This window comes from Sebastes fasciatus, chromosome 12 (genome assembly GCF_043250625.1).
Source record: "Sebastes fasciatus isolate fSebFas1 chromosome 12, fSebFas1.pri, whole genome shotgun sequence".
Classification (NCBI taxonomy): Eukaryota; Metazoa; Chordata; class Actinopteri; order Perciformes; family Sebastidae; genus Sebastes; species Sebastes fasciatus.
The window spans coordinates 13,175,259-13,201,179 of NC_133806.1; the positions used below are offsets into that span (position 1 = coordinate 13,175,259).

General features: G+C 37.0%; 1 protein-coding gene across 1 annotated transcript in view; it reads left to right on the top strand.

Annotated features, from left to right (window-relative positions):
• Positions 1-25,921, top strand: part of LOC141779836 (hemicentin-1-like) — a 76,749-nt gene that overhangs the window by 42,634 nt on the left and 8,194 nt on the right. The window contains exons 4-10 of the mRNA XM_074654868.1: positions 3,850-4,116; positions 4,858-5,136; positions 5,330-5,596; positions 7,416-7,688; positions 7,877-8,125; positions 21,632-21,910; positions 25,548-25,814. Coding sequence (XP_074510969.1) covers positions 3,850-4,116; positions 4,858-5,136; positions 5,330-5,596; positions 7,416-7,688; positions 7,877-8,125; positions 21,632-21,910; positions 25,548-25,814 — 1,881 coding nt within the window. The remainder of the gene's footprint in view (positions 1-3,849; positions 4,117-4,857; positions 5,137-5,329; positions 5,597-7,415; positions 7,689-7,876; positions 8,126-21,631; positions 21,911-25,547; positions 25,815-25,921) is intronic.

Here is a 25,921-nt window from a genome sequence, read left to right on the forward strand (position 1 = left end):
ACTGGATTTTCCTCTCAGACTTTTCTGTATCATGGAACTATTTTGTTTGTTGAATAATGTCCGACTACGACTGTCAAATGAGGTATTTTCCTAAGTCAACACTCAACAAGTGGAGCCCAGTACTTCCTCCGCATAGCAAACACATGCTGTTCTTTCTGAGTAGTATTAAGAAAAATCATCTGAAAATCTACTCCAGAAATACAGCCTCTCTAATGTACACATACGTATATTACATTTATTATAGGAAAATACACAGTCTTCAAAAATATCAGTTAAAAAATGTACTTACTAGTTATAATATATTCATTAACTTCAGTTACAGCCGACGTGTGGTGCAGTTACAGCAAAGCAAAAATGAAAAAGCTTCAGGTGGGATTTAATGTTGCATTCAAAATCTTGCTCAAGCTCCCAAGATGGACAAGTGCAAGTCATATATTAATGACTAGCAATGTTCCCACCTTTCATGCTGTGTTGAGGAATTTTATGTACAAATTTATGTCGGTCAACTGATTCCAAAAATGTAATCATAATGGCCTTAACTGAGCCCACGCAAAGTGACACAAGGTACTTCTCTTGTTTTTGGAAACATTGGAACAAATGCTTATATATATGTTTTAATCACTGTGAACTGCAATGATTATATCTCTGTGAGGTTGTCCTTGTATTGTATTCTATTGTATTGTATTTTATTTATACTGATATGGACCTATGGGTCTGAAACAAAGTTAATGATGATGAGTTAATTATTAAGCACAACAGAAAGGGAAATAAATCTAAATAAAAAAAATTGTTGTGATTGAAATTTTCTATCAGTGGGAAGACACAATTGTCCTCACATACTGTAAGGGGTCGGTGTATCTGTGGCTTTTCACTATACACTGTGGCCTATCTGTGTTAACTACTTCAGCTGGTTAGCAATTTGATGATCACCTTAACTTTCAGAGTTTTCACTAATCCCACTTTCTGAAATAGGGCTCTGGTGATTGTTTTGTCTGCTGCAGTTTTGTGTTTTTAGGAGTTTTTAGATCAAGATTTTGTTTTGATTTATGATAGGACATCATCAGTGGGCCATTTTGCAATGTCCTCATTACAGTCCTTCTCAAACTTGCCAGGTTTAACCAAAGGAGCTGGTGTGTTGCCAGACGGTCCTCTGAATAAAGCTGTGGGAGAGACTGTGATGTTCACCACAACACTGAATCCACCAGAAACACCATTTGTAGTAGTGAACTGGAATTTTGGTGATAAAAATATAATCACTTATAGTGGTGTAAACAACACTGCACCAGAGTATGAAGGCAGGATCACCTTCTTCTTGTCTACTGGATCTCTGGAGCTCAGGAGTCTGACTCTTAATGACAGTGGAGAATACAGCGTTAACATTATTCCACCTGGAGGAGTACAGGAGGAAGGGAACACAAGACTGGACGTTTATGGTGAGCAAATGTTTCACATGTTGCATCTCTTTCAGGGCTGAGTGATATATTAGAGTAAATATTGTTTCAGTTAAAATAATTGTGTTACATAATAACATAATAATGACTACATAAGGTGAAGACAAAACAAGTATTGAAAAATCTGAGATGTGGTTGAAAGCTTGGGAAAAAGCAAGTACTGTAGGTGAACTTTAAAGGTCTAATTGATAACATTTTTATTTAGACGAATATACGATCCCCAGTTCCTACTGTCTACATGTTGAAGTGTCCTTGCGCAAAACACTGAACCCCAAGTTGCTCCCCGGCTCCTTAGGCCCACCCATCCTGAGGATGGGTTAAATGCAGAGGTCAAATTTCATGTATGTACAGTACCTATCATTTTAAAAATGTAGGCGGGTCCAAAATGAATGTTTGGTTTATCTCCGTGGAAAATATCGGACGTTTGGTTCCCATTTCTAACAAGGCTTGTGAGCCAATAGTAAAATGACGTTGGTATCACGTGGTATCTCTGGGTCGTCAGTTAGTGTGGAAAAAAACGCAAAGAAAATGCTGAGATTGACAGTAAGTGCCTAGCAACGACTTGTTGTGAAGTAAATTCAACATCTAGTATGCAACATCTAGTGGCTGAATGTTAAGGTCAAGAATAGACTTTCATGCTCAGATGACTTCACTACTTAAATCTGGGGATTGTTACTCACTAATAATAATAATAATAAGCCTCCATGTCTGACAATAACTGCATCATAACAGAGATTTGAATAATTTGACTTGACCACTGATGCTGATGAGTAACATCCTTATTTTTTAGTGGTATGACTGTAACGCGGGTATCAACAATTTATTAAAAAACAAAAACAAACATGACGGTTTGATTGACTTTGCAGTTTCTTAGGTACACATGTATAGTCTGTACATATTTATCTTTGGTTGACACTGTATGAGATAGACACTGATTGAACCGTTAAGGTCATACTTTCTTGTGTTGTTAAATTAGTCTACACTGTTTTGAAAATTGATTCTACAGAACCATCACCAAAAAGTACAGCCTGAAAATAGCACTGAGTTAAATCAGTGCCAGTTTGACATAATATCAACAAAAAAAAAATGTCTCTCTGATGTACAACACATTGAATTATTGGTCTTTGTATCATTGTCATTAAATAATAAGTGAGAAATGTTGCTTTTTGTAGTGGTAGGAGCTACTGTAAACTTTCAATGTGCAGCCATGAATACTCAACATCTCATGATCAACATGAGATTCATTCTCAGCCACTGCAGTGTTTCCTTCTACTGTAACTTTGTAATGTGGTAGCAAATACAAAATAATTTTGTTTTACAATCACAGTGCCAGTTTCCAATGTAATGGCAACCACCAGCAGCACAGATTTGGTGGAATCCATCAGCTCTGTCCATCTGTCCTGCTCCTCCTCTGGATCCTCTCTCACTTTCCTGTGGCTGAACAGCAGCTCTGAGGTTACAGCCAGCGACAGAGTTCAGCTCACTGATGGAGGCGCCAATCTCATTATAGTTAATGTGACCCGCTACGACCAGGGACCATTCAGGTGTCATGTGTCCAATCTCGTCAGTAATGGCAACAGTGGACCAATAAACTTCAACATCAGCTGTGAGTTACTAACCTACATGCTCAGTTCTTTATCTGAAAACATCTGAATGCAAACAGAGACAGAGTTTAGATTATTGTCACAACTCAGTGATGAGTGGCCTTGAAACTACAGTATATGTAACCTATGGTTATTTCACATAGACAATTTATTTATTGAATTACCAGAAAACATGCTATATCGTGATATACTGTATATCGTTATTGAGGTATGAAATTACCTGTATCATGATAGAAGATTTTGGCCATATCGCCCAGCCCTATGTGGAGGGAATTTCTTCAAATTTGGCACAAACGTCCACTTGGACTCAAGGATGAACTGATTATATTTTGGAGGTCAAAGGTCAATGTCACTGTCACTGATTTGAATTTGGTGGTCAAATGTCACTCTGACCTCACTTGGCCATAACTCAAGAATTCATATGCTAATTATTACAATTTCACACATATGTCTAACAGTATAAAATGATGAACTGACATTTTCGACAGACATAGATGTAAACTGCAACTTGACTGGTTGGTGGAAACATACAACCGTGAGGCAGTAATTATAGTTTATTTTGTTCCACCACGGGTTTTACAAAAATTAGAAACATATTTTTCAACCTGATGGAATCCAGTACATCGCTGCAAACTACAGCACAATGCCAACTAAATCAGTTTCATTTAGAAAGTGTTTTACAGGCTTGTTCTGTTACATTTCATTATACAGAGGAATCTTTTTTCTGGTGACTTGATGTATGATAATGCAGTTGTGCATACTAACTTTTTGCTTTTGTTTTGCCCTACAATCAGATGGCCCAGAAAATATTAATTTGACAATATCTCCGTCACAAGAATACTTTGTGGAAGGGTCAGACATCAGCCTGTCCTGCTCAGCTGACTCCAGCCCTTCTGCCCAGTTTATGTGGCTTCTGAATGGAGACCTGCAGTCTGATACTGGACCAGAGCTCAGACTGATGAATATTCAGATGAGTCAGAGTGGGAACTACAGCTGTCAGGCCTTTAACAACAAAACTCTGAGATATATAACTTCTCAGCCTGCAGCCATCTCTGTACTGAGTAAGTTTAAAAGGTTTTGTGCAAAGAAATATAGATAACAAGGTGGGATGTACCTGTGATGGTATCAGATAAAACTTTCTTAAATACAAAGAAAAAGTCCTGCCAAACATTTGTGGAACAAAGAGAAACAATACTTACATATGTTTGCACTCAAGATACGTCTGCAAGTTGTGCTTGTACAGAGACAACTGAGGCTCAGAATGAAAAATGTTTGCGGTTGTACTCCTGGAGTGGCCAGTAGCACAGCAAAAGTTGTGGCTTGCAAATATAACTAATACACACATTGAGGACGATCAGTTAAACACATTTAATATGTCAATGCACATTGTTTGCAGTGACTACAATATCTTTGCAGTAATCTAGTCTGGTCAAAGACTATATCACCTGTCACCTCTCAAATTAGTTTTGGAGTTATTAATAATGAAATTGCCATTCAGTCTGATTGTTGGGCTAAAAATTACTTTCAAGTTTAAACACGTAAGGTCAGCCAACACTGGTTAAATATCGCACCAAGCACTAGACAACGGATAGCAGAAGATATAATAGTTAAACAAAATAAACATTCTCGTGACTACATGTCTATGTCCAACTCGCATACAAACCTTGTACGTCTAGACATTATTACTCATCATTCATATGGGATTCATTCCCACTCTCCACATTGCTCCACTCTACTGAACAATGTTAACTTTCTTAGACAAGAAAGGTGGCCAATATAAAACCACTGTGTTTCACCCACAGAGCGTGTTGCCAATGTTGTGGTAACTTCAAACACAACAGACTTGTTGGAGTTCAACAGCTCTGTCAGTCTGTCCTGCTCCTCCTCTGGACTCTTCCTCTCTTTCCTCTGGCTGAACAGCAGCTCTGAGGTTACAGAAAGTGACAGAGTTCAGCTCTCTGATGGAAACTCCACTCTCACTATAGTCAGTGTGACCCGCTACGACCAGGGACCATTCAGGTGTCGTGTGTTTAATCCTGTAAGCAATGGCACCAGTGATCCAGTAAACCTCACCATCAACTGTGAGTTATTAACTTATATGTGCATACTCTTTATCCATCACTACATGCATGTATGCTTCAAATCTGATGGTATCATGAGGCTTCACACTGAGCGAAGCTGCATGTCTTGATGCATTTTCTTCAAGTTGCTAACTTTACTTTTTGGTGATTTTTTTTGTTTTGTTTTTTACTCCCCATATGCTGCACACTGTAGATGGCCCCGAAAATATTAATTTGATAATATCTCCGTCACAAGAGCACTATGTTGAAGGGTCAGACATCAGCCTGTCCTGCTCAGCTGACTCCAGACCTTCTGCCCAGTTTCAGTGGTTTCTGAATGGAGACCTGCTGTTTGATACTGGACCAGAGCTCAGACTGATGAACATTCAGATGAGTCACATTGGGAACTACAGCTGTCGGGCCTTTAACAACAAAACTATGAGATATGAAAAGACTCAGCTGTCCATTGTCTCTGTACTGGGTGAGTTGGAATATGAGGTTTAGTGGATATAGTAGTGATATGTATCAGAAAGATTCACCTGCATAATCTGTATTGACAAAATGTGTACTCAAAGCAGTGTATCTTAATATTAAATAATAACAATAATAATAAAGGCAGACAATAAAACATTCCTTGTGTAACATTTGGGATTGCAGGAAAATAAGTGATACAAAAACATAAAGCACTTTTGTATTAAACATTGTATTGCTTAATATTGCAGGCGAAGTCTGATTAGAAAAGGTTATACAGTATAAAAACTTAACTTCAATTCAGCAATTTGCTTATACGATATGTTATGATACAATTTATATCAGCCTATTATTTAACGCAGCTATAATCAATGCTGTCGACCATTTTAGTATCTTGCAGCTCATTGTTTTGGTTTCCGGACTCATTCTCATAGCATTGTTTTCACCAAAACTCACCGTACACTACCTGTCCTGCACCAGACAGCAGACAGACACAGTTAGAAACTAGCTTATGAACATAGTGGATCATTTAGCAGCTAAAGAGACAGATATATCCCTCAGGAGTTGGTGGAAACAACAGCTGAATTAAAAGGAGAGTGAATATTAGACTAACATTCACCAGGTGGACAGAAACATGACTCCAAATGTTGCTTTGTATGTTCTATATGTGTAACGCAAATGTTTGCTCCATCAACTTCAACAGTGACTATGTTGTGTTTATGGATGTCATGCTCCATTAAGAATTGTGGTCAAAACTTTGAATAAATGACATTGGATCAAAAGCACATTACATGACAAAGGTCAAGAGTCCTGCAGCTGTCGACTGTTTTGAGTCAATTGTTAAAGGATCTTGTGGTTTTAATGAAACGTTTTCGTCTCCGTTAGTCAGTGTTGAACTGATCTTGAACTCAATGTTATGTTCCATTCATATAGATGATATTTCTGAGATATACTGAGGGTTGTTCAAAACTGTAAATGTTAAAATCTTGAGTGAAGACTAGGGATGTGACGGTGAGGAAATTTTCCAACCGGTTAATAAACTTGTGGCAACACCGGTGTTACTGACTAAACCGGACAAGTTACAAGAAAAGATGACGGTCAATATGTGTAGCACGCTTACTTTGATCTTTAACGTCAGGTGGCGGTGTGTCTGGCTTCTCCGGTCCAGTTCGCTGCGGGGCCGCAGGGGTCTACCTGGTGCTGCTGCGCCGCGCACACCGTCTGTGACCGCACCCTCCTCCTCACGGCGATTACCTCATTAATGTTATGGTTCCCTTATAGCATTGGATTTAAATTTGAAATATTGCACAAAAAATTGCTTTTCGCTTCGACACAAAATCGTCTGCCATCTCTCGGTCAGTTAACTCTCTCTCGTTCTGTGTGTGTGTGTGTGTGTGTGTGTGTGTGTGTGTGTTTGTGTGTGTGTGTGTGTGTGTGTGTGTGTGAAATATGACACCTGCTACTCTGAGCTGAGAATCCGTACAGAACAGACGCATTCACTTTCAGATTGTAGCGTCTGTCGTCTGACTATCTATTGATGCCGCTGATGCGCCAAAATGAACTAAAGGGGTTTTTATTTCTGTAAAATAAAGCAAAACGACGGTGGGGGTGATGGGCAAGTAATGTAATCAGTGTGTGCCCGACCACCGTGTAACACCGGTAACACCGGTAGCACCACTAGCCTAGTGAAGACAGTCAGACACTTGGCATGTTGTATACATGATTCAGACAATATAGCTCTTTTATATTCATTTACTCAGTCAACTCTCAGTAACTCAGTTCCTTTTGTTCCTGTTTTCATATTTTTCACATGATCTTTTGCCCAACAGAGAGAATATCTGGTGCTTCAATCACATCGTCAACAAACCTGACAATTGAGGGGAACTCGGTCAACTTAACCTGTGATGCTGCTGGCTCTGTGTTTACCGGAAAGTGGATGAAGGGAGGCTCAGATCTGATCCTTGCTGTAAACATGGCCCTTCACGACAATAACAGAGTGCTGTCTTTTAGCAGTCTGAATAAACAAGACGATGGAGAATATTCCTGTAATGTCAGCAACCACCTCAGCAACGATGAAGCTGATTTCACCATGGTTGTTTACTGTAGGTAACAAACTGTACGTTAACAGTTCAAAATGATGAGTGCCCTAAAAATAAGTGTTTCCTACTATTGAGATGTGTTGTTTGTAGGTGTGTAACACAATAATTCAGATTATTAAGTCAATTATTGAACATGTTTTATGTTCTTTATTTGTGCTGCTGTAAGAACTTTACAAATATCTGTTTTTCAGATGGACCAGAAAATGTTCAAATCAGAGGTCCAAATGAGATTCATTTGGAAGAAACCTTAACATTAACCTGCTCTGCTGAGTCTGTACCTGCTAGTTACACCTGGATACTGAATGGAAAACAGATACACTATTCTGCCATTTATACTAAAAACAACACTGAACCTTCTGACAGTGGAAACTACATCTGTGTAGTGATGAATGATCTTACTTGGAGAATATCAGCAGCAGTCCATGAATTGACTGTAACAGGTACCAAGATGATGTTGATTGCAGATTTTGTAGATACTCTTGAATATTGCAATCAACCCACAATGTTATACCTCTGATAATCTGAAGAGTAGCAGGCTTCTTAAATATGTTTCTTACAGATTCATTCCACCAACTAAAAGTGGCAAATTTTGTAAGTTCATGAGACAGCAATGGCTTGAAATCTAAAACTCCACTTTATTTTTTCTGTTTCATTTCAGACTGGAGTCTTTCAGCTGGTGCCATTGCTGGAATAGTTATCGCGTGTTTAGTAGTAGTTTCTGCAGTAGCTGGTGCAGTGTATTATATTTATAAACAAAAGTAAGTGAAAATAGCCTTCATAGTACCAACCAGACATCTCTCCCTTTTTTTTATCATGTATTAATATGTGACTGACTTCAGATTAACCCTAACGTTACACAAACCTTACTCTTGTATTTCTTGTATATTCTTATACATTAGACTCATGGTAGTCTATACAATAAAGAGCAAGAATTTACTGTATTACCTGAATGAAATTATTAACATATCACTCACTGGAGGTCAATTAACTTAATCTGTTGATCCCATTTAGACATTGTTTTTATTTCAAAATGCATAACTTGTGTAAAAATTTAAATACTTAGATTACAGTTTGAATTTTGAGTTGCATCTGGTTGCATGGCCACATTTTAACAATGCTTTATTTCTAATATTTAGAATCGACAACAAAGCTCCGCCACAATCTGATAATAAAGGTTAGTATTTATCTGATTTAATTCATCCAACACTTAAGACTATCATTCTGTATATAAAACAACAAAGACCGAATGCAGAATAAACTACAGTATATCACAATTATACAAATAGTACATGTGAATAATTAGATGTATACATTTTTTTTGTTGTCTAAAAGTAGAAGAATGTGTGTATGAGAACCCATCAACACATGAGAACACATCAATATATGAGAACATGTAAACTGAACGACCTACTTTCCCTTAAAAGGTGAGTTTTTAACTAATTATTTTGAATTGGTAAAGAAGAGATTTATGTATTTTGAAGGAAGAAACACTAAAAGGTTTCTGTAGAAAGAATTTTACTTAGTGTATCTAAAGAAACTACTATAGGACAACATTGACTGATTGACTCATAACTAGGGCTGTCAATTGATTAAAATATTTAATTACGATTAATCGCATGATTGTCCATGATCATTTTTATCTGTTCAAAATCTACCTTAAAGGGAGATTTGTTAAGTATTTCATATTCTTATCAACAGGGGAGTGGACAAATAAGCTGCTTTATGCAAATGTATGGATATATTTATTATTGGAAATCAACTAACAACACAAAACACTGACAAATATTGTCCAGAAACCCTCACAGGTACTGCATTTAGCCAAAAAAAATATGCTCAAATCATAACATGGGAAACTGAAGCCCAACAGGCAACAACAGCTGTCAGTGTGCTGACTTGACTATGACTTGCCCCAAAACTGCATGTGATTATCATAAAGTGGGCATGTCTGTAAAGGGGAGACTCGTGGGTACCCATAGAACCCATTTTCATTCACATATTTTGAGGTCAGAGGTCAAGGGACCCCTTTGAAAACAGCCATGGTAGTTTTTCCTCTCCAAAATTTAGCACAAGCTTGGAGCGTTATGTAGCCTCCTTCTAGACAAGCTAGTATAACATGGTTGGTACCAATGGATTCCTTAGGTTTTCTAGTACAACCTCCGGAAGATTGATTGCATTAATGCGTTAAATAAATTAGTGGCGTTAAAACGAATTTGTGTCAATGTGTTACTAATGTGTTAACTTTGACATCCCTAATTATAACATACATTTGATCAAAGCCAGAACTTTTGCCATGAGTGACATTACCCTATTTTTCACTTTTTGTCCAGCAGGCCACTTGGAGGACAAAGAACACCAAAACAAGATGACCCAGCCATGACATGTTATTGCCTTATTGATTTGCATGGCAAACATGTGAGGAAACATTTGCCATTTACTCATCCAGTACAGATTAACCATAGCATTCCTGTTGCATTTCCTGTTAAATGCAAGTCCAGTATTTAGCAGGTGGGTTTATCAGAGCTTTTTTGATGAAAACCTTATGAGATTGAAAGGGTTCAAATACAATGCAAAGCCTGTAGGGCTGCAGAGTTGAGTGAGAAAGGTTTTAAACTTTGGGCTCTCTTACACTTAATGTAATATTAATATATGATTCTGCTTTTATTAATTGAAAATAGCTATGCTGGCTTTTTTGCACCAAGACAGTTAAGTAAAAAACATTTCTTGTTCTGCTATTACTAAACAGTGGTGAATGTGTTTAAATTTAATTCTGGTGTTTGATAACTGAAGCAATGAAATTACTATTTGTTATGTGTTTTGTGTACTTTCTACATTTCTACAGTGTATATCTAATGCTTTATTCTCCTGTTTGCCTATTGTGTAACAATTGTAAACAATGCAATGGAAACATAGCGGGTTGGGATAAGACATTATGCAAAAGATACATCAAAATACTTTTAATAAAATAATTTGGAAAAATTGCACAACGAAATATTAATGTTTTCTATGTCATGTGGTTCTTACAGCAACAGTTAAACAGTTGTCTAAATGCAACGGTCAAATACTGGCAACTGTAGAAATTTGGTTTAAAGTTGATAGTAATTTAATAAAGCTGTATATAAATCCTCTTAATGTTCACATGAATTGATACTTTTGACTTTTCCTCATTTACTGTCTACAAACAATAAAGAAATGATCATGGTTAAATTAAGTTGTGCCTCTGGAGTTTCTTCTTGACTGTTGACTAAGCTTCGTGGACAAGTGAAAGCTAATCATCAGACTCTTTATAAATATAGTCCTATTGTGGCTGTAATTATAGAGACTCTTGTCCAAGTAAATACTTAATATCTCAAAATGTTGAGTTGCAAAATGCTTGAACAATGGGATAAATCCATTGAATCTGCAGAGCATGTTAATGCTAAAAGCTATGCTGCCCTGCTGTGGTATATAAATAATCGACCAAACACAAGTTTCCTAACTTTTTTTCCCAGTTTATTTGACTTCAGGACATCTCTGACTACATATGCACTGAAAATCTAAATTTTTACTGTATTCATTTAGATATCACCTACGTGTTGAGTTACAAAGTGTCTGCATAATGAGACAAACCCACTGAAGCTGAAGTCATGCCCTAAAGCTGCAAGACGTCGTCCTCTAGTGGTGACATACTGATGGTTAAGAGACGTGAAGCAAGCAAAAGGTGATTTAGTAAACAGGGTATAATTAGTTAGACTAACTTTTACTCAAGAAACATTCAAAAGCTTTTAGCTCCATCTGAGATATAAAAGTCTACATATTCATTAAACTGTAATATACATTCAGCAAAAATAGGTTAGTTGGTGTGGATCTATCCGTTATTTCTAACTTAGACCAAACTTATTAGTTTGTGAATTCAACTTTACATTCTACAAGCAAAATTATATGATATGAAATATTGTCAGAAAAGTTGGAATTAGATGATTTTTTCTGTCTTCAAACTAATTAAAAGATAAATGAAGAAAAGAATTACGAAAAGGATGTTAAGGACCAGTATGCATCAATAAATAAATAAATAAAAAATTAAATTCTTTGATTTGGGGATTGCAGGACAAAACTAATAAATAATTCCTGACAATGATTGATAAATTTGAATTCAGGACATCTCTGACTACATACATGCTGAAAATCAAACATTTTTACTGTATTAATTTAGATATTTCCCAAAAAGAAAAGTCCCTAGAAGTGTATAATTCAACTTTTTCCCCTGGTCTAGTGTTAAAAAAGGTAACAAAAATTGCAATAAATCGTAATATCGAATCTCAATACTTGTAGAATTGCAATACATATCGAATCGGCACCCAAGTATCGTGATAGTATCGAATTGGGAGATGGGTGTATCGTCCCAGCACTAGTGCACAACATATGTCAATTTAACAGAGCACATCCATGACAGAGGAGCACAACATGCAATCTTGTCCCAATCATCCCTCAACCCCACAAGCCCCATCTACAAGCTGGAATTCCATTTATTAAAGGGTACTTCATCCTTGGAGTAATACAAGAAGGTGCTGGAAGTTTTATAGAGTACTTAGAAAAAGAAAAATGAGTGAATGAGTGAATGAATAAATAAAAGAAGGGGGGTTTCAGGACAACTGTATTCAAATAAATCATTGAACTGCACCTGCTATGGTATCTCACCTTCATCTGTATCTGGGTCATATCCCTCTTCCCTGTATTCACAACACGTGACAATAAAAAACACAGAGCAAATCCATGAATAAACCCCTGAATGTTTAGGCATGTCAAACTGTGATAGTTGTTGCTAACTGGACGTAATGAAACTACTTCCATTTTTGTATTAATGATTAAACTTTCAATGTTGCTTGTTGCGTACATCGTTAATGATCAACAACGGTGCAGGCAAATGAACCTTTCAGAGGTATGATGATGGGAAAATCCCCCACTGCACAGTACTTCCTTGTACTACCTTTATATATTGAAATCAGCATACATTATTCCAAACTTAGCAAAAGCAAAGTGAAGGAGTGTGATCCCTCTTTTCTCTTGTCATTTTTGATGATACTGCAGAAGAAATGGAAATAGCTGTGATACACTTCATCATCCTGGGAGTCATCTCAGGTGAGCTCTTACCACATGATACCAGAGATAAAAGTATGTATTCACTTATTTATGAAAATGTAACTATTGATTATTGATGCTTAACATTGTCACAGAGCTTTGGGAGATAACTGCAAATGGGTAGTGAACATTAGTCCAGTCTCCACATTGTGTGGATGGAAATATCCCTTTTAGCTGGCACCTTGTTAATACATTGAAAATTACAGTAGCAAATTGAGCATTTGACAAAAATATCTAAACTACAATGCAGCACTGATGGCCATTCACAACAGAATGCAATACATTTAGTGTAGTGTAACACTGGATTTTCCTCTCAGACTTTTCTGTATCATGGAACTTTTTTGTTTGTTGAATAATGTCCGACTACGACTGTCAAATGAGGTATTTTCCTAAGTCAACACTCAACAAGTGGAGCCCAGTACTTCCTTCGCATAGCAAACACATGCTGTTCTTTCTGAGTAGTATTAAGAAAAATCATCTGAAAATCTACTCCAGAAATACAGCCTCTACTGTACACATACGTATATTACATTTATTATAGGAAAATACACAGTCTTCAAAAATATCAGTTAAAAAATGTACTTACTAGTAATAATATATTCATTAACATCAGTTATAGCCGACGTGTGGTGCAGTTACAGCAAAGCAAAAATGAAAAAGCTTCAGGTGGGATGTAATGTTGCATTCAAAATCTTGCTCAAGCTCCCAAGATGGACAAGTGCAAGTCATATATTTATGACTAGCAATGTCCCCACATTTCATGCTGTGTTGAGGAATTTTATGTACAAATTTATGTCGATCAATTGATTCCAAAAATGAAACTTATCTGAGCCCACGCAAAGTGACACAAGGTACTTCTCTTGTTTTTGGAAACATTGGAACAAATGTCTATATATATATATATGTTTTAATCACTGTGAACTGCAATGATTATATCTCTGTGTTGTTGTCCTTGTATTGTATTGTATTCTATTCTATTCTATTTATACTGATATGGACCTATGGGTCTGAAATAAAGTTAATGATGATGAGTTAATTATTAAGCACAACAGAAAGGGAAATAAATCTAAATAAAAAAAATTGTTGTGATTGAAATGTTCTATCATTGGGAAGACACAATTGTCCTCACATACTGTAAGGGGTCAGTGTATCTGTGGCTTTTCACTATACACTGTGGCCTATCTGTGTTAATTACTTCAGCTGTTTAGCAATTTGATGATCACCTTAACTTTCAGAGTTTTTACTAATCCCACTTTCTGAAATATGGTTCTGGTTGATTGTTTTGTCTGCTGCACTTTAGTGTTTTTAGGAGTTTTTAGATCAATATTTTTTTTTTATTTATGATAGCACATAAATAAAAAAAAGTGGGCCATTTTGCAATGTCCTCATTACAGTCCTTCTCAAACCTGCCAGCTTTAACCAAAGGAGCTGGTGTGTTGCCAGACGGTCCTCTGCATAGAGCTGTGGGAGAGCCTGTGATGTTCACTACAACACTGACCTCACCAGAGAAAACAATTATTACTTAACTTCATTGTTTGTTTTCAACAGATAGACATCCTTACTAACGTGTTATGGAAAACATCATTTTCGTTTTTCGTTTGCATTGTGATTCTGATAGATAGTCTCTTGTTAACTGAATCACTTTGTTAGACTTCATTTCCATAATGTGGTCTAGAAATGTCATCTACTTTAAATACTAATGATTGACAACCACCTTAATGTCATTGTTTGTTTTCAATAGATAGACATCCATACTAATATATTATGGAAAAGATTATTTATGTTTTTTCGTTTGCATTGTGATCATAGATATTGTCCCATTGGTCCATTTTTTCAATGTATTTAACTTATTAGAGTTCCTCACACACCTGTAACTGTCTCCTCCAGGTTTAACCAAAGGAGCTGGTCTGTTGCCAGACGGTCCTCTGAATAAAGCTGTGGGAGAGACTGTGATGTTCACCACAACACTGACTCCACCAGAAACACCATTTGTATCAGTGAACTGGAAATTTGGTAGTAAAAATATAATCACTTATAGTGGTGTAAACAACACTGCACCAGAGTATGAAGGCAGGATCACCTTCTTCTTGTCTACTGGATCTCTGGAGCTCAGGAGTCTGACTCTTAATGACAGTGGAGAATACAGCGTTAACATTCTTCCACATGCAGGACAACAGGAGGATGGGAACACAAGACTGGATGTTTATGGTGAGCAAATGTTTCACATGTTGCATCTCTTTCAGGGCTGAGTGATATATTAGAGTAAATATTGTTTCAGTTAAAATAATTGTGTTACATAATAACATAATAATGACTACATAAGATGAAGACAAAACATGTATTGAAAAATCTGAGATGTGGTTGAAAGCTTGGGAAAAAGCAAGTACTGTAGGTGAACTTTAAAGGTCTTATTGATAACATTTTTATTTAGATAAATATACAATCCTCAGTTCCTACTGTCTACCTTTTGAAGTGTCCTTGCGCAAAACATTGAACCCCAAGTTGCTCCCCGGCTCCTTAGGCCCGCCCTCCTATATGGATGGGTTAAATGCAGAGGTCAAATTTCATGTATGTACAGTACCTATCATTTTAAAAATGTATGAAATTACATTACAGAACTCTTGACATGAGTGACATTACCCTCTTTTTTCACTTTTGGTCCAGCAGGACACTTGGAGGACAAAGAACACCACAACAAGATGACCCAGCCATGACATGTTATTGCCTTATTGATTTGCATGGCAAATATGTGAGCAAATATTTGCCATTTACTCATCCAGTACAGATTAACCATAGCATTTGAAAGGGTTCAAATACAATGCAAAGCCTGTAGGGCTGCAGAGTTGAGTGAGAAAGGTTTAAAACTTTGGGCTCTCTTACACTTAATGTAATGTTAATATATGATTATGCTTTTATTAATTGGAAATAGCTATGCTGGCTTTTTTGCACCAAGACAGTTAAGTAAAAAGACATTTCTTGTTCTGCTATTACTAAACAGTGGTGAATGTGTTTACATTTAATTCTGGTGTTTGATAATTGAAGCAATGAAATTACTATTTGTTATGTGTTTTGTGTACTTTCTACATTTCAGTGTATATCTAATGCTTTTATTATCCTGTTCTCCTATTGTGTAACAATTGTAAACACTGCAATGGAAACATAGCGGGTTGGGATAAGACATTATACAAAAGATACATCAAAATACTTTTCATAAAATAATTTGGAAAAATAGCACCCCGAAATATTAATGTTTTCTATGTCATGTGGTTCTAACAGCAACATTTATTTAAACGCAACAGTCAAATACTGGCAACTGCAGAAATTAGGTTAAAAATGTTGATAGTAATTTAATAAAGCTGTATATAAATCCTCTTAATGTTCACATGAATTGATACTTTTGACTTTTCCTCATTTACTGTCTACAAACAATAAAGAAATGATCATGGTTAAATTAAGTCGTGCCTCTGGAGTTTCTTCTTGACTGTTGACTAAGCTTCGTGGACAAGTGAAAGCTAATCATCAGATTCTTTATAAATATAGTCCTATGGTGGCTGTAATTATAGAGACTCTTCTCCAAGTAAATACTTAAAATCTCCAAATGTTGAGTTGCAAAATACTTGAACAATGAGATAAATCCATTGAATCTTCAGAGCACTTTAATACCAAAAGCTGCACTATGCTGACCTCCTGTGGTGGAACTGTGGTTGTTCTTGCAGTCTGGTGAATAATCTCTATAAACAGATTCTGCATGTGAATGTAGAATCTGTACCAACGGGACAAGGTGATATTAAAAAGATTATCGCGTGATTTTTGTGGGGATCTGTACCAAATAAAGATGTTCTCTTAAGTCTGTAGATGCATGCTAACATTTAATGATTAGGAAAAGACACAAAGCAGCTGAGGCTGATGGGAATGTCGTTAGTTTAGCAGGTATTTGATCATAAACCAAGGTATTGGACAGATGGAAATGTTGACCTGATGATGTCCCTTGATGAGAAGTCAGGGGATCAGCAAAGGTATTACAATTTACCCTGAGGGGAACATGAAGGTCTGTATCTATTGAATAATGACTTGTCAAGACATTCAACTAAAATCCATACATTTTAACCTCATGATGGTACTAGAGGAAAAAGTCACCAAAGTCATTAGGAAAACATTGTCTGAGAGCCATGAATATCTGTACAAAAAATGGTTAATTTCATCAAGTAGGCCTAGATCTTGAGCTATTTCACAGAATAAGTGAAAGGTTTGATCTGCTGGTGCTGCTAGAGGAAAAGTCAGGGGGTCAATAAAGTCTTTAGGATTCATCGTCTGTGCCAAATTTCATGACAGTTCATCAAACAGTTGTTGAGATATTTGACTTCAAAACAAAAATGTCAACCACAGGGTGGCGCTAGAGGAAAACTCATGAGGACCACCAAAGTCACAGGGTTTCATTCTCTGGGTGCCATGAATGTCTGTACTTTCAATTTCATAGCAATCAATCAAACAGTTGTCATTTTAGTCAAGTGATGGACCGACCAACTGACAGTGCCATACAAAGTACATATATGGACATACGATTGATTTGATTATATTAATCAGAAGTATACAACATTACATGTAACTTATAAATTAAAAAGAAAATAACACTAATTTCTGAGGGAAATTACTGTTCTTTGATTTTTTGGTTGAATTTTTTTTTTTTTATAAATAATGCCTGACAATGACTGATATATTTGACTTCAGGACATCTCTGACTACATACATGCTGAAAATTAAACATTTTTACTGTATTAATTTAGATATAAAAAGAAAAGTCCCTAGAAGTGTATAATTCAACTTTTTCCCCTGGTCTAGTGTTAAAAAAGGTAACAAAAATTGCAATAAATCATAATATCGAATCTCAATACTTGTAGAATTGCAATACATATCGAATCGGCCCCCAAGTATCGTGATAGTATCGAATCGGGAGATAGGTGTATCGTCCCAGCACTAGTGCACAACATATGTCAATTTAACAGAGCACATCCATGACAGAGGAGCACAACATGCAATCTTGTCCCAATCATCCCTCAACCCCACAAGCCCCATCTACAAGCTGGAATTCCATTTATTAAAGGGCACTTCATCCTTGGAGTAATACAAGAAGGTGCTGGAAGTCGGGTTTTATACAGTACTTAGAAAAAGAAAAATGACTCACTTCCATGAGTGAATGAATAAATAAAAGAAGGGGGGTTTCAGGACAACTGTATTAAAATAAATCATTGAACTGCACCTGCTACGGTATCTCACCTTCATCTGTATCTGGGTCATATCCCTCTTCCCTGTATTCACCACACCTTGACAATAAAAAACACAGAGCAAATCCATGAATAAACCCCTGAATGTTTAGACATGTCAAACTGTGATAGTTGTTGCTAACTGGACATAATAAAACTACTTCCATTTTTGTAATAATGATTAAACTTTAAATGTTGCTTGTTGCGTACATCGTTAATGATCAACAACGGTGCAGGCAAATGAACCTTTCAGAGGTACGATGATGGGTAAAACCCCCACTGCACAGTACTTCCTTGTATTACCTTTATATATTGAAATCAGCATATATTATTCCAAACTTAGCAAAAGCAAAGTGAAGGAGTGTGATCCCTCTTTTCTCTTGTCATTTTTGATGATACTGCAGAAGAAATGGAAATAGCTGTGATACACTTCATCATCCTGGGAGTCATCTCAGGTGAGCTCTTACCACATGATACCAGAGATAAAAGTAAAGATAAATACCGGAGATAAAAGTATGTATTCACTTATTCATGAAAATGTAACTATTGATTATTGATGCTTAACATTGTCACAGAGCTTTGGGAGATAACTGCAAATGGGTAGTGAACATTAGTCCAGTCTCCACATTGTGTGGATGGATGTATCCCTTTTAGCTGGCACCTTGTTAGACATTGAAAATTACAGTAGCAAATAGGCTATTTTACAAAAATATCTAAACTACAATGCAGCACTGATGGCCATTCACAACAAAATGCAATACATTTAGTGTAGTGTATGACTGGATTTTCCTCTCAGACTTTTCTGTATCATGGAACTTTTTTGTTTGTTGAATAATGTCTGACTACGACTGTCATCATCAAATGAAGTATTTTACTAAGTCAACACTCGACAAGTGGAGCCAAGTAATTCCTTCGCATATCAAACACATGCTGTTCTTTTTTGAGTAGTATTAAGAAAAATCATCTGAAAATCTACTCCAGAAATACAGCCTCTCTACTGTACACATACGTATATTACATATATTATAGGAAAATACACCAGTCTTCAAAAATATCAGTTAACAAATGTACTTACTAGTAATAATATATTCATTAACTTCAGTTACAGCCGACGTGTGGTGCAGTTACAGCAAAGCAAAAATGAAAAAGCTTCAGGTGGGATTTAATGTTGCATTCAAAATCTTGCTCAAGCTCCCAAGATGGACAAGTGCAAGTCATATATTAATGACTAGCAATGTTCCCACCTTTCATGCTGTGTTGAGGAATTTTATGTACAAATTTATGTGTCGATTAATTGATTCCAAAAATGAAACTTAACTGAGCCCACGCAAAGTGACACAAGGTACTTCTCTTGTTTTTTGAAACATTGGAACAAATGCTTATATATATATGTTTTAATCACTGTGAACTGCAATGATTATATTTCTGTGTTGTTGTCCTTGTATTGTATTTTATTTATACTGATATGGACCTATACTGTAGGTCTGAAATAAAGTTAATGATGATGAGTTAATTATTAAGCACAACAGAAAGGGAAATAAATCTAAATTAAAAAAATGGTTGTGATTGAAATTTTCTATCAGTGGGAAGACACAATTGTCCTCACATACTGTAAGGGGTCGGTGTATCTGTGGCTTTTCACTATACACTGTGGCCTATCTGTGTTTACTACTTCAGCTGGTTAGCAATTTGATGATCACCTTAACTTTCAGAGTTTTCACTAATCCCACTTTCTGAAATAGGTCTCCTGTGATTGTTTTGTCTGCTGCAGTTTTGTGTTTTTAGGAGTTTTCAGATCAACATTGTTTTTGATTTATGATCAGCACATCATTTTCAATGTATTCAACTTATTAGAGTTCCTCACACACCTGTAACTGTCTCCTCCAGGTTTAACCAAAGGAGCTGGTGTGTTGCCAGACGGTCCTCTGCATAGAGCTGTGGGAGAGACTGTGATGTTCACCACAAGACTGGATCCACCAGAAACACCATTTAGATCAGTGAACTGGATATTTGGTGATAAAAATATAATCGTTTATAGTGGTGAAAACAACACTGCACCAGAGTATGAAGGCAGGATCACCTTCTTCTTGTCTACTGGATCTCTGGAGCTCAGGAGTCTGACTCTTAATGACAGTGGAGAATACAGCGTTAACATTATTCCACCTGGAGGAGTACAGGTGGAAGGGAACACAAGACTGGACGTTTATGGTGAGCAAATGTTTCACATGTTGCATCTCTTTCAGGGCTGAGTGATATATTAGAGTAAATATTGTTTCAGTTAAAATAATTGTGTTACATAATAACATAATAATATGATAATGACTACATAAAATGAAGACAAAACAAGTATTGAAAAATCTGAGATGTGGTTGAAAGCTTGGGAAAAAGCAAGTACTGTAGGTGAACTTTAAAGGTCTTATTGATAATGTTTTTATTTAGACGAATATACGATCCCCAGTTCCTACTGTCTACATGTTGAATTGTCCTTGCGCAAAAAACGGAACCCCAAGTTGCTCCCCGGCTCGTTAAGCTCACCCATCCTGAGGATGGGTTAAATGCAGAGGTCAAATTTCATGTATGTACTGTACCTATCATTTTAAAAATGTAGGCAGGTCCAAAATTCATGTTTTGTTTATCTCTGTGGAATATATCGGACGTTTGGTTTCCACTTCTAACAAGGCTTGTGAGCCAATAGTAAAACAACGTTGGTATCACGTGGTATCTCTTGGTCGTCAGTTAGTGTAGAAAAAAACGCCAAAAAAAATGCTGAGATTGACAGTAAGTGGCTGGCAACGACTTGTTGTGAGGTAAATGCAACATCTAGTATGCAACATCTAGTGGCTGAATGTTAAGGTCAAGAATTGACTTTCATGCCCAGATGACTTCACTACTTAAATTTTGGGATAGTTTCTCACTAATAATAATAATAATAATAATAATAAGCCTCCATATCTAACAATAACTGCATCATAACGGAGATTTGAATAATTTGACTTGACCACTGATGCCGATGAGCAACATCCTTATTTTTAGTAGCATGACTGTAATCGCGGATATCAACAATTTGTCAAAAAACAAAAACAAACATATGACGGTTTGATTGAATTTGCAGTTTTTTAGGTACACATGTATAGTCTGTACATATTTATCTTCGGTTGACACTGTATCAGAGAGACACTGATTGAACCTTTAAGGTCATACTTTATTGTGGTGTTAAATTGGACTACACTGTATTGAAAATTGATTCTACAGAACCATCACCAAAAAGTACAGCCTGAAAATAGCACTGAGTTAAATCAGTGCCAGTTTGACACAATATCAAAAAAAAAATGTCTCTCTGATGTACAACACATTGAATTATTGATCTTTGTATCATTGTCATTAAATAATAAGTGAGAAATGTTGCTTTTTGTAGTGGTAGGAGCTACTGTAAACTTTCAATGTGCAGCCATGAATACTCAACATCTCATGATCAACATGAGATTAATTCTCAGCCACTGCAGTGTTTCCTTCTACTCTATCTTTGTTATGTGGTAGCAAATACAAAATAATTTTGTTTTTCACCCACAGAGGAAGTTTCCAATGTAATGGTAACTGCCAACAGCACATATTTGGTGGAGTCCAGCAGTTCTGTCCATCTGTCCTGCTCCTCCACTGGATCCTCTCTCTCTTTCCTCTGGCTGAACGGCAGCTCAGAGGTTACAGCCAGCGACAGAGTTCAGCTCACTGATGGAGGCGCCAATCTCACTATAGTTAATGTGACCCGCTACGACCAGGGACCATTCAGGTGTCATGTGTCCAATCCCGTCAGTAATGGCACTCGTGGACCAATAAACTTCAACATCAGCTGTAAGTTACTAACCTACATGCTCACTTCTTTATCTGAAAACATCTGAATGCAAACAGAGACAGAGAGTTTAGATTATTGTCACAACTCAGTGATGAGTGGCCTTGCTTTGCAATGCGTCCACACATATGTTTTCGAATCGTCCGTCTGTCCGTACATCACTTCTCGTGAATGCGATATCTCAGGAACACCTGGAGGGAGGGCTCAGTTAACTTAGTTTTAAACTTAGTTTTCTGTATTTGTGTGCATGCATGTAAACATAGTCAGTGTATCGATGGAAATATTTGTTTTCTCTAATTTCACGTGAAACTACAGTATATGTAACCTATGGTTATTTCACATAGACTATTTATTTATTGAATTACCAGAAAACATGCTATATCGTGATATACTGTATATCGTTATTGAGATATGAAATGACCTGTATCATGATAGAAGATTTTGGCCATATCGCCCAGCCCTACATAGAGGGAATTTCTTCAAATTTGGCACAAACGTCCACTTGGACTCAAGGATGAACTGATTATATTTTGGAGGTCAAAGGTCAATGTCACTGTGACCTGAAGTCTGTCCCATTCTCATGAATGCAGTATCTCAGGAACGCCTTGAGGGAATTTCATTACATCTGGCACTAACGTCCACTTGGAGTCAAGGATGAACTGATTAGAATTTGGTGGTCAAATGTCACTCTGACCTCACAGCTAAAATGCTAATTATGACAATTTCACACATATGTCTAACAGTATAAAATGATGAACTGACATTTTTGACAGACATAGATGTAAACTGCAACCTGACATGTTGGTGGAAACATACAACCGTGAGGCAGTAATTATAGTTTTTTTTGTTCCACCACGGGTAGTACAAAAATTAGAAACATATTTTTCAACCTGATGGAATCCAGTACATCGCTGCAAACTACAGCACGATGCCAACTAAATCAGTTTCATTTAGAAAGGGTTTTACAGGCTTGTTCTGTTACATTTCATTATACAGAAGTTTCTTTTTTCTGGTGACTTGATATATGATAATGCAGATGTGCATACTAACTTTTTGCTTTTGTTTTGCCCTACAATCAGATGGCCCAGAAAAAAATAATTTGACAATATGTCCGTCACAAGAATACTTTGTGGAAGGGTCAAACATCAGCCTGTCCTGCTCAGCTGACTCCAGCCCTCCTGCCCAGTTTGTGTGGCTTCTGAATGGAGACCTGCTGTCTGATACTGGATCAGAGCTCAGACTGATTAACAACAGTCAGAGTGGGAACTACAGCTGTCAGACCTTTAACAACAAAACTCTGAGATATATAACTTCTCAGCCTGCAGCCATCTCTGTACTGAGTAAGTTTAAAAGGTTTTGTGCAAAGAAATATAGATAACAAGATGGGATGTACCTGTGATGGTATAAGATAACCCTTTAAGATAAACTATAAGATAAAGTCCCGCTAAACATTTGTGGAACAAAGAGAAACAATACTGACATACGTTTTGCTTGTAGAGACAACTGAGGCTCAGAATGAAAAATGTTTGCGGTCGTACTCCTGGAGTGGCCAGTAGCACAGCAAAAGTTGTGGCTTGCAAATATAACTAATACACACATTGAGGATGATCAGTTAAACACATTCAATAGGTAAATGCACATTATTTGCAGTGACTACAATATCTTCACAGTAATCTAATCTGGTCAAAGACTATATCACCTGTCACCTCTCACATTAGTTTTGGAGTTATTGATAATGAAATTGCCATTCAGGCTGATTGTTGGGCTAACAATTACTTTCAAGTTTAAACATGTAAGGTCAGCCAACACTGGTTAAATATCGCACCAAGCACTAGACAACGGATAGCAGAAGATATAATAGTTAAACAAAATAAATATTCTCTTGACTACATGTCTATGTCCAACTCGCATACAAACCTTGTACGTCTAGACATTATTACTCATCATTGATATCGGATACATTCCCACTCTCCACATTGCTCCACTCTACTGAACAATGTTAACTTTCTTAGACAGGAAAGGTGGCCAATATAAAACCACTGTGTTTCACCCACAGAGCGTGTTGCCAATGTTGTGGTAACTTCAGACACAACAGATTTGTTGGAGTTCAACAGCTCTGTCAGTCTGTCCTGCTCCTCCTCTGGAACCTTCCTCTCTTTCCTCTGGCTGAACAGCAGCTCTGAGGTTACAGCCAGCGATAGAGTTCAGTTCTCTGATGGAGGCTCCACTCTCACTATAGTCAGTGTGACCCGCTACGACCAGGGACCATTCAGGTGTCGTGTGTTTAATCCTGTAAGCAATGGCACCAGTGATCCAGTAAACCTCTCCATCAACTGTGAGTTATTAACTTATATGTGCATACTCTTTATCTATCACTACATGCATGTATGTTTCAAATCTGATGGTATCATGAGGCTCCACACTGAGCAAAGCTGCATGTCTTGTTGCATTTTCTTCAAGTTGCTAACTTTACTTTTTGGTGATTATTTTGATTTGTTTTTACTCCCCATATGCTGCACACTGTAGATGGCCCAGAAAATATTAATTTGACAATATCTCCGTCACAAGAGCACTATGTTGAAGGGTCAGACATCAGCCTGATGTGCTCAGCTGTCTCCAGACCTTCTGCCCAGTTTCAGTGGTTTCTGGATGGAGACCTGCTCTCTGATACTGAACCAGAGCTCAGACTGATGAACATTCAGATGAGTCAGAGTGGGAACTACAGCTGTCGGGCCTTCAACAACAAAACTATGAGATATATAACTTCTCAACCTGCAGCCATCTCTGTACTGAGTAAGTTTAAAAGATTTTGTGCAAAGAAATATAGATAACAAGATGGGATGTACCTGTGATGGTATCAGATAAAACTTTCTTAAATATAAAGAAAAAGTCCCGCTAAACATTTGTGGAACAAAGATAAAACAATACTTACATATGTTTGCACTCAAAATACGGCTACAAGTTTTGCTTGTACAGAGACAACTGAGGCTCAGAATGAAAAATGTTTGCGGTCGTACTCCTGGAGTGGCCAATAGCACAGCAAAAGTTGTGGCTTGCAAATATAACTAATACACACATTGAGGACGATCAGTTAAACACATTCAATATGTTAATGCACATTATTTGCAGTAACTGCAATATATTTAAAGTACTCTGTGTTTCACCCACAGAGCGTGTTGCCAATGTTGTGGTAACTTCAAACACAACAGACTTGTTGGAGTTCAACAGCTCTGTCAGTCTGTCCTGCTCCTCCACTGGACTCTTCCTCTCTTTCCTCTGGCTGAACAGCAGCTCTGAGGTTACAGAAAGTGACAGAGTTCAGCTCTCTGATGGAGGCTCCACTCTCACTATAGTCAGTCTGACCCGCTACGACCAGGGACCATTCAGGTGTCATGTGTCCAATCATTTTAGTAACGTCACCAGCGATCCAATAGACCTCCTCATCAACTGTGAGTTATTAACTTATATGTGCATACTCTTTATCCATCACTACATGCATGTATGCTTCAAATTTGATGGTATAATGAGGCTTCACACTGAGCGAAGCTGCATGTCTTGTTGCATTTTCTTTAAGCTGCTAACTTTAATTTTTGATGAATTTTTTTTTTTTTTTTACTCCCCATATGCTGCACACTGTAGATGGCCCAGAAAATATTAATTTGATAATATCTCCGTCACAAGAGCACTATGTTGAAGGGTCAGACATCAGCCTGATGTGCTCAGCTGTCTCCAGACCTTCTGCCCAGTTTATGTGGCTTCTGAATGGAGACCTGCTGTCTGATACTGGACCAGAGCTCAGACTGATGAACATTCAGATGAGTCAGAGTGGGAACTACAGCTGTCGGGCCTTTAACAACAAAACTATGAGATATATAACTTCTCAGCCTGCAGCCATCTCTGTACTGAGTAAGTTTAAAAGGTTTTGTGCAAAGAAATATGGATTAAAAAATGGGATGCACCTGTGATGGTATCAGATAAAACTTTCTTAAATACAAAGAAAAAGTCCCGCTAAA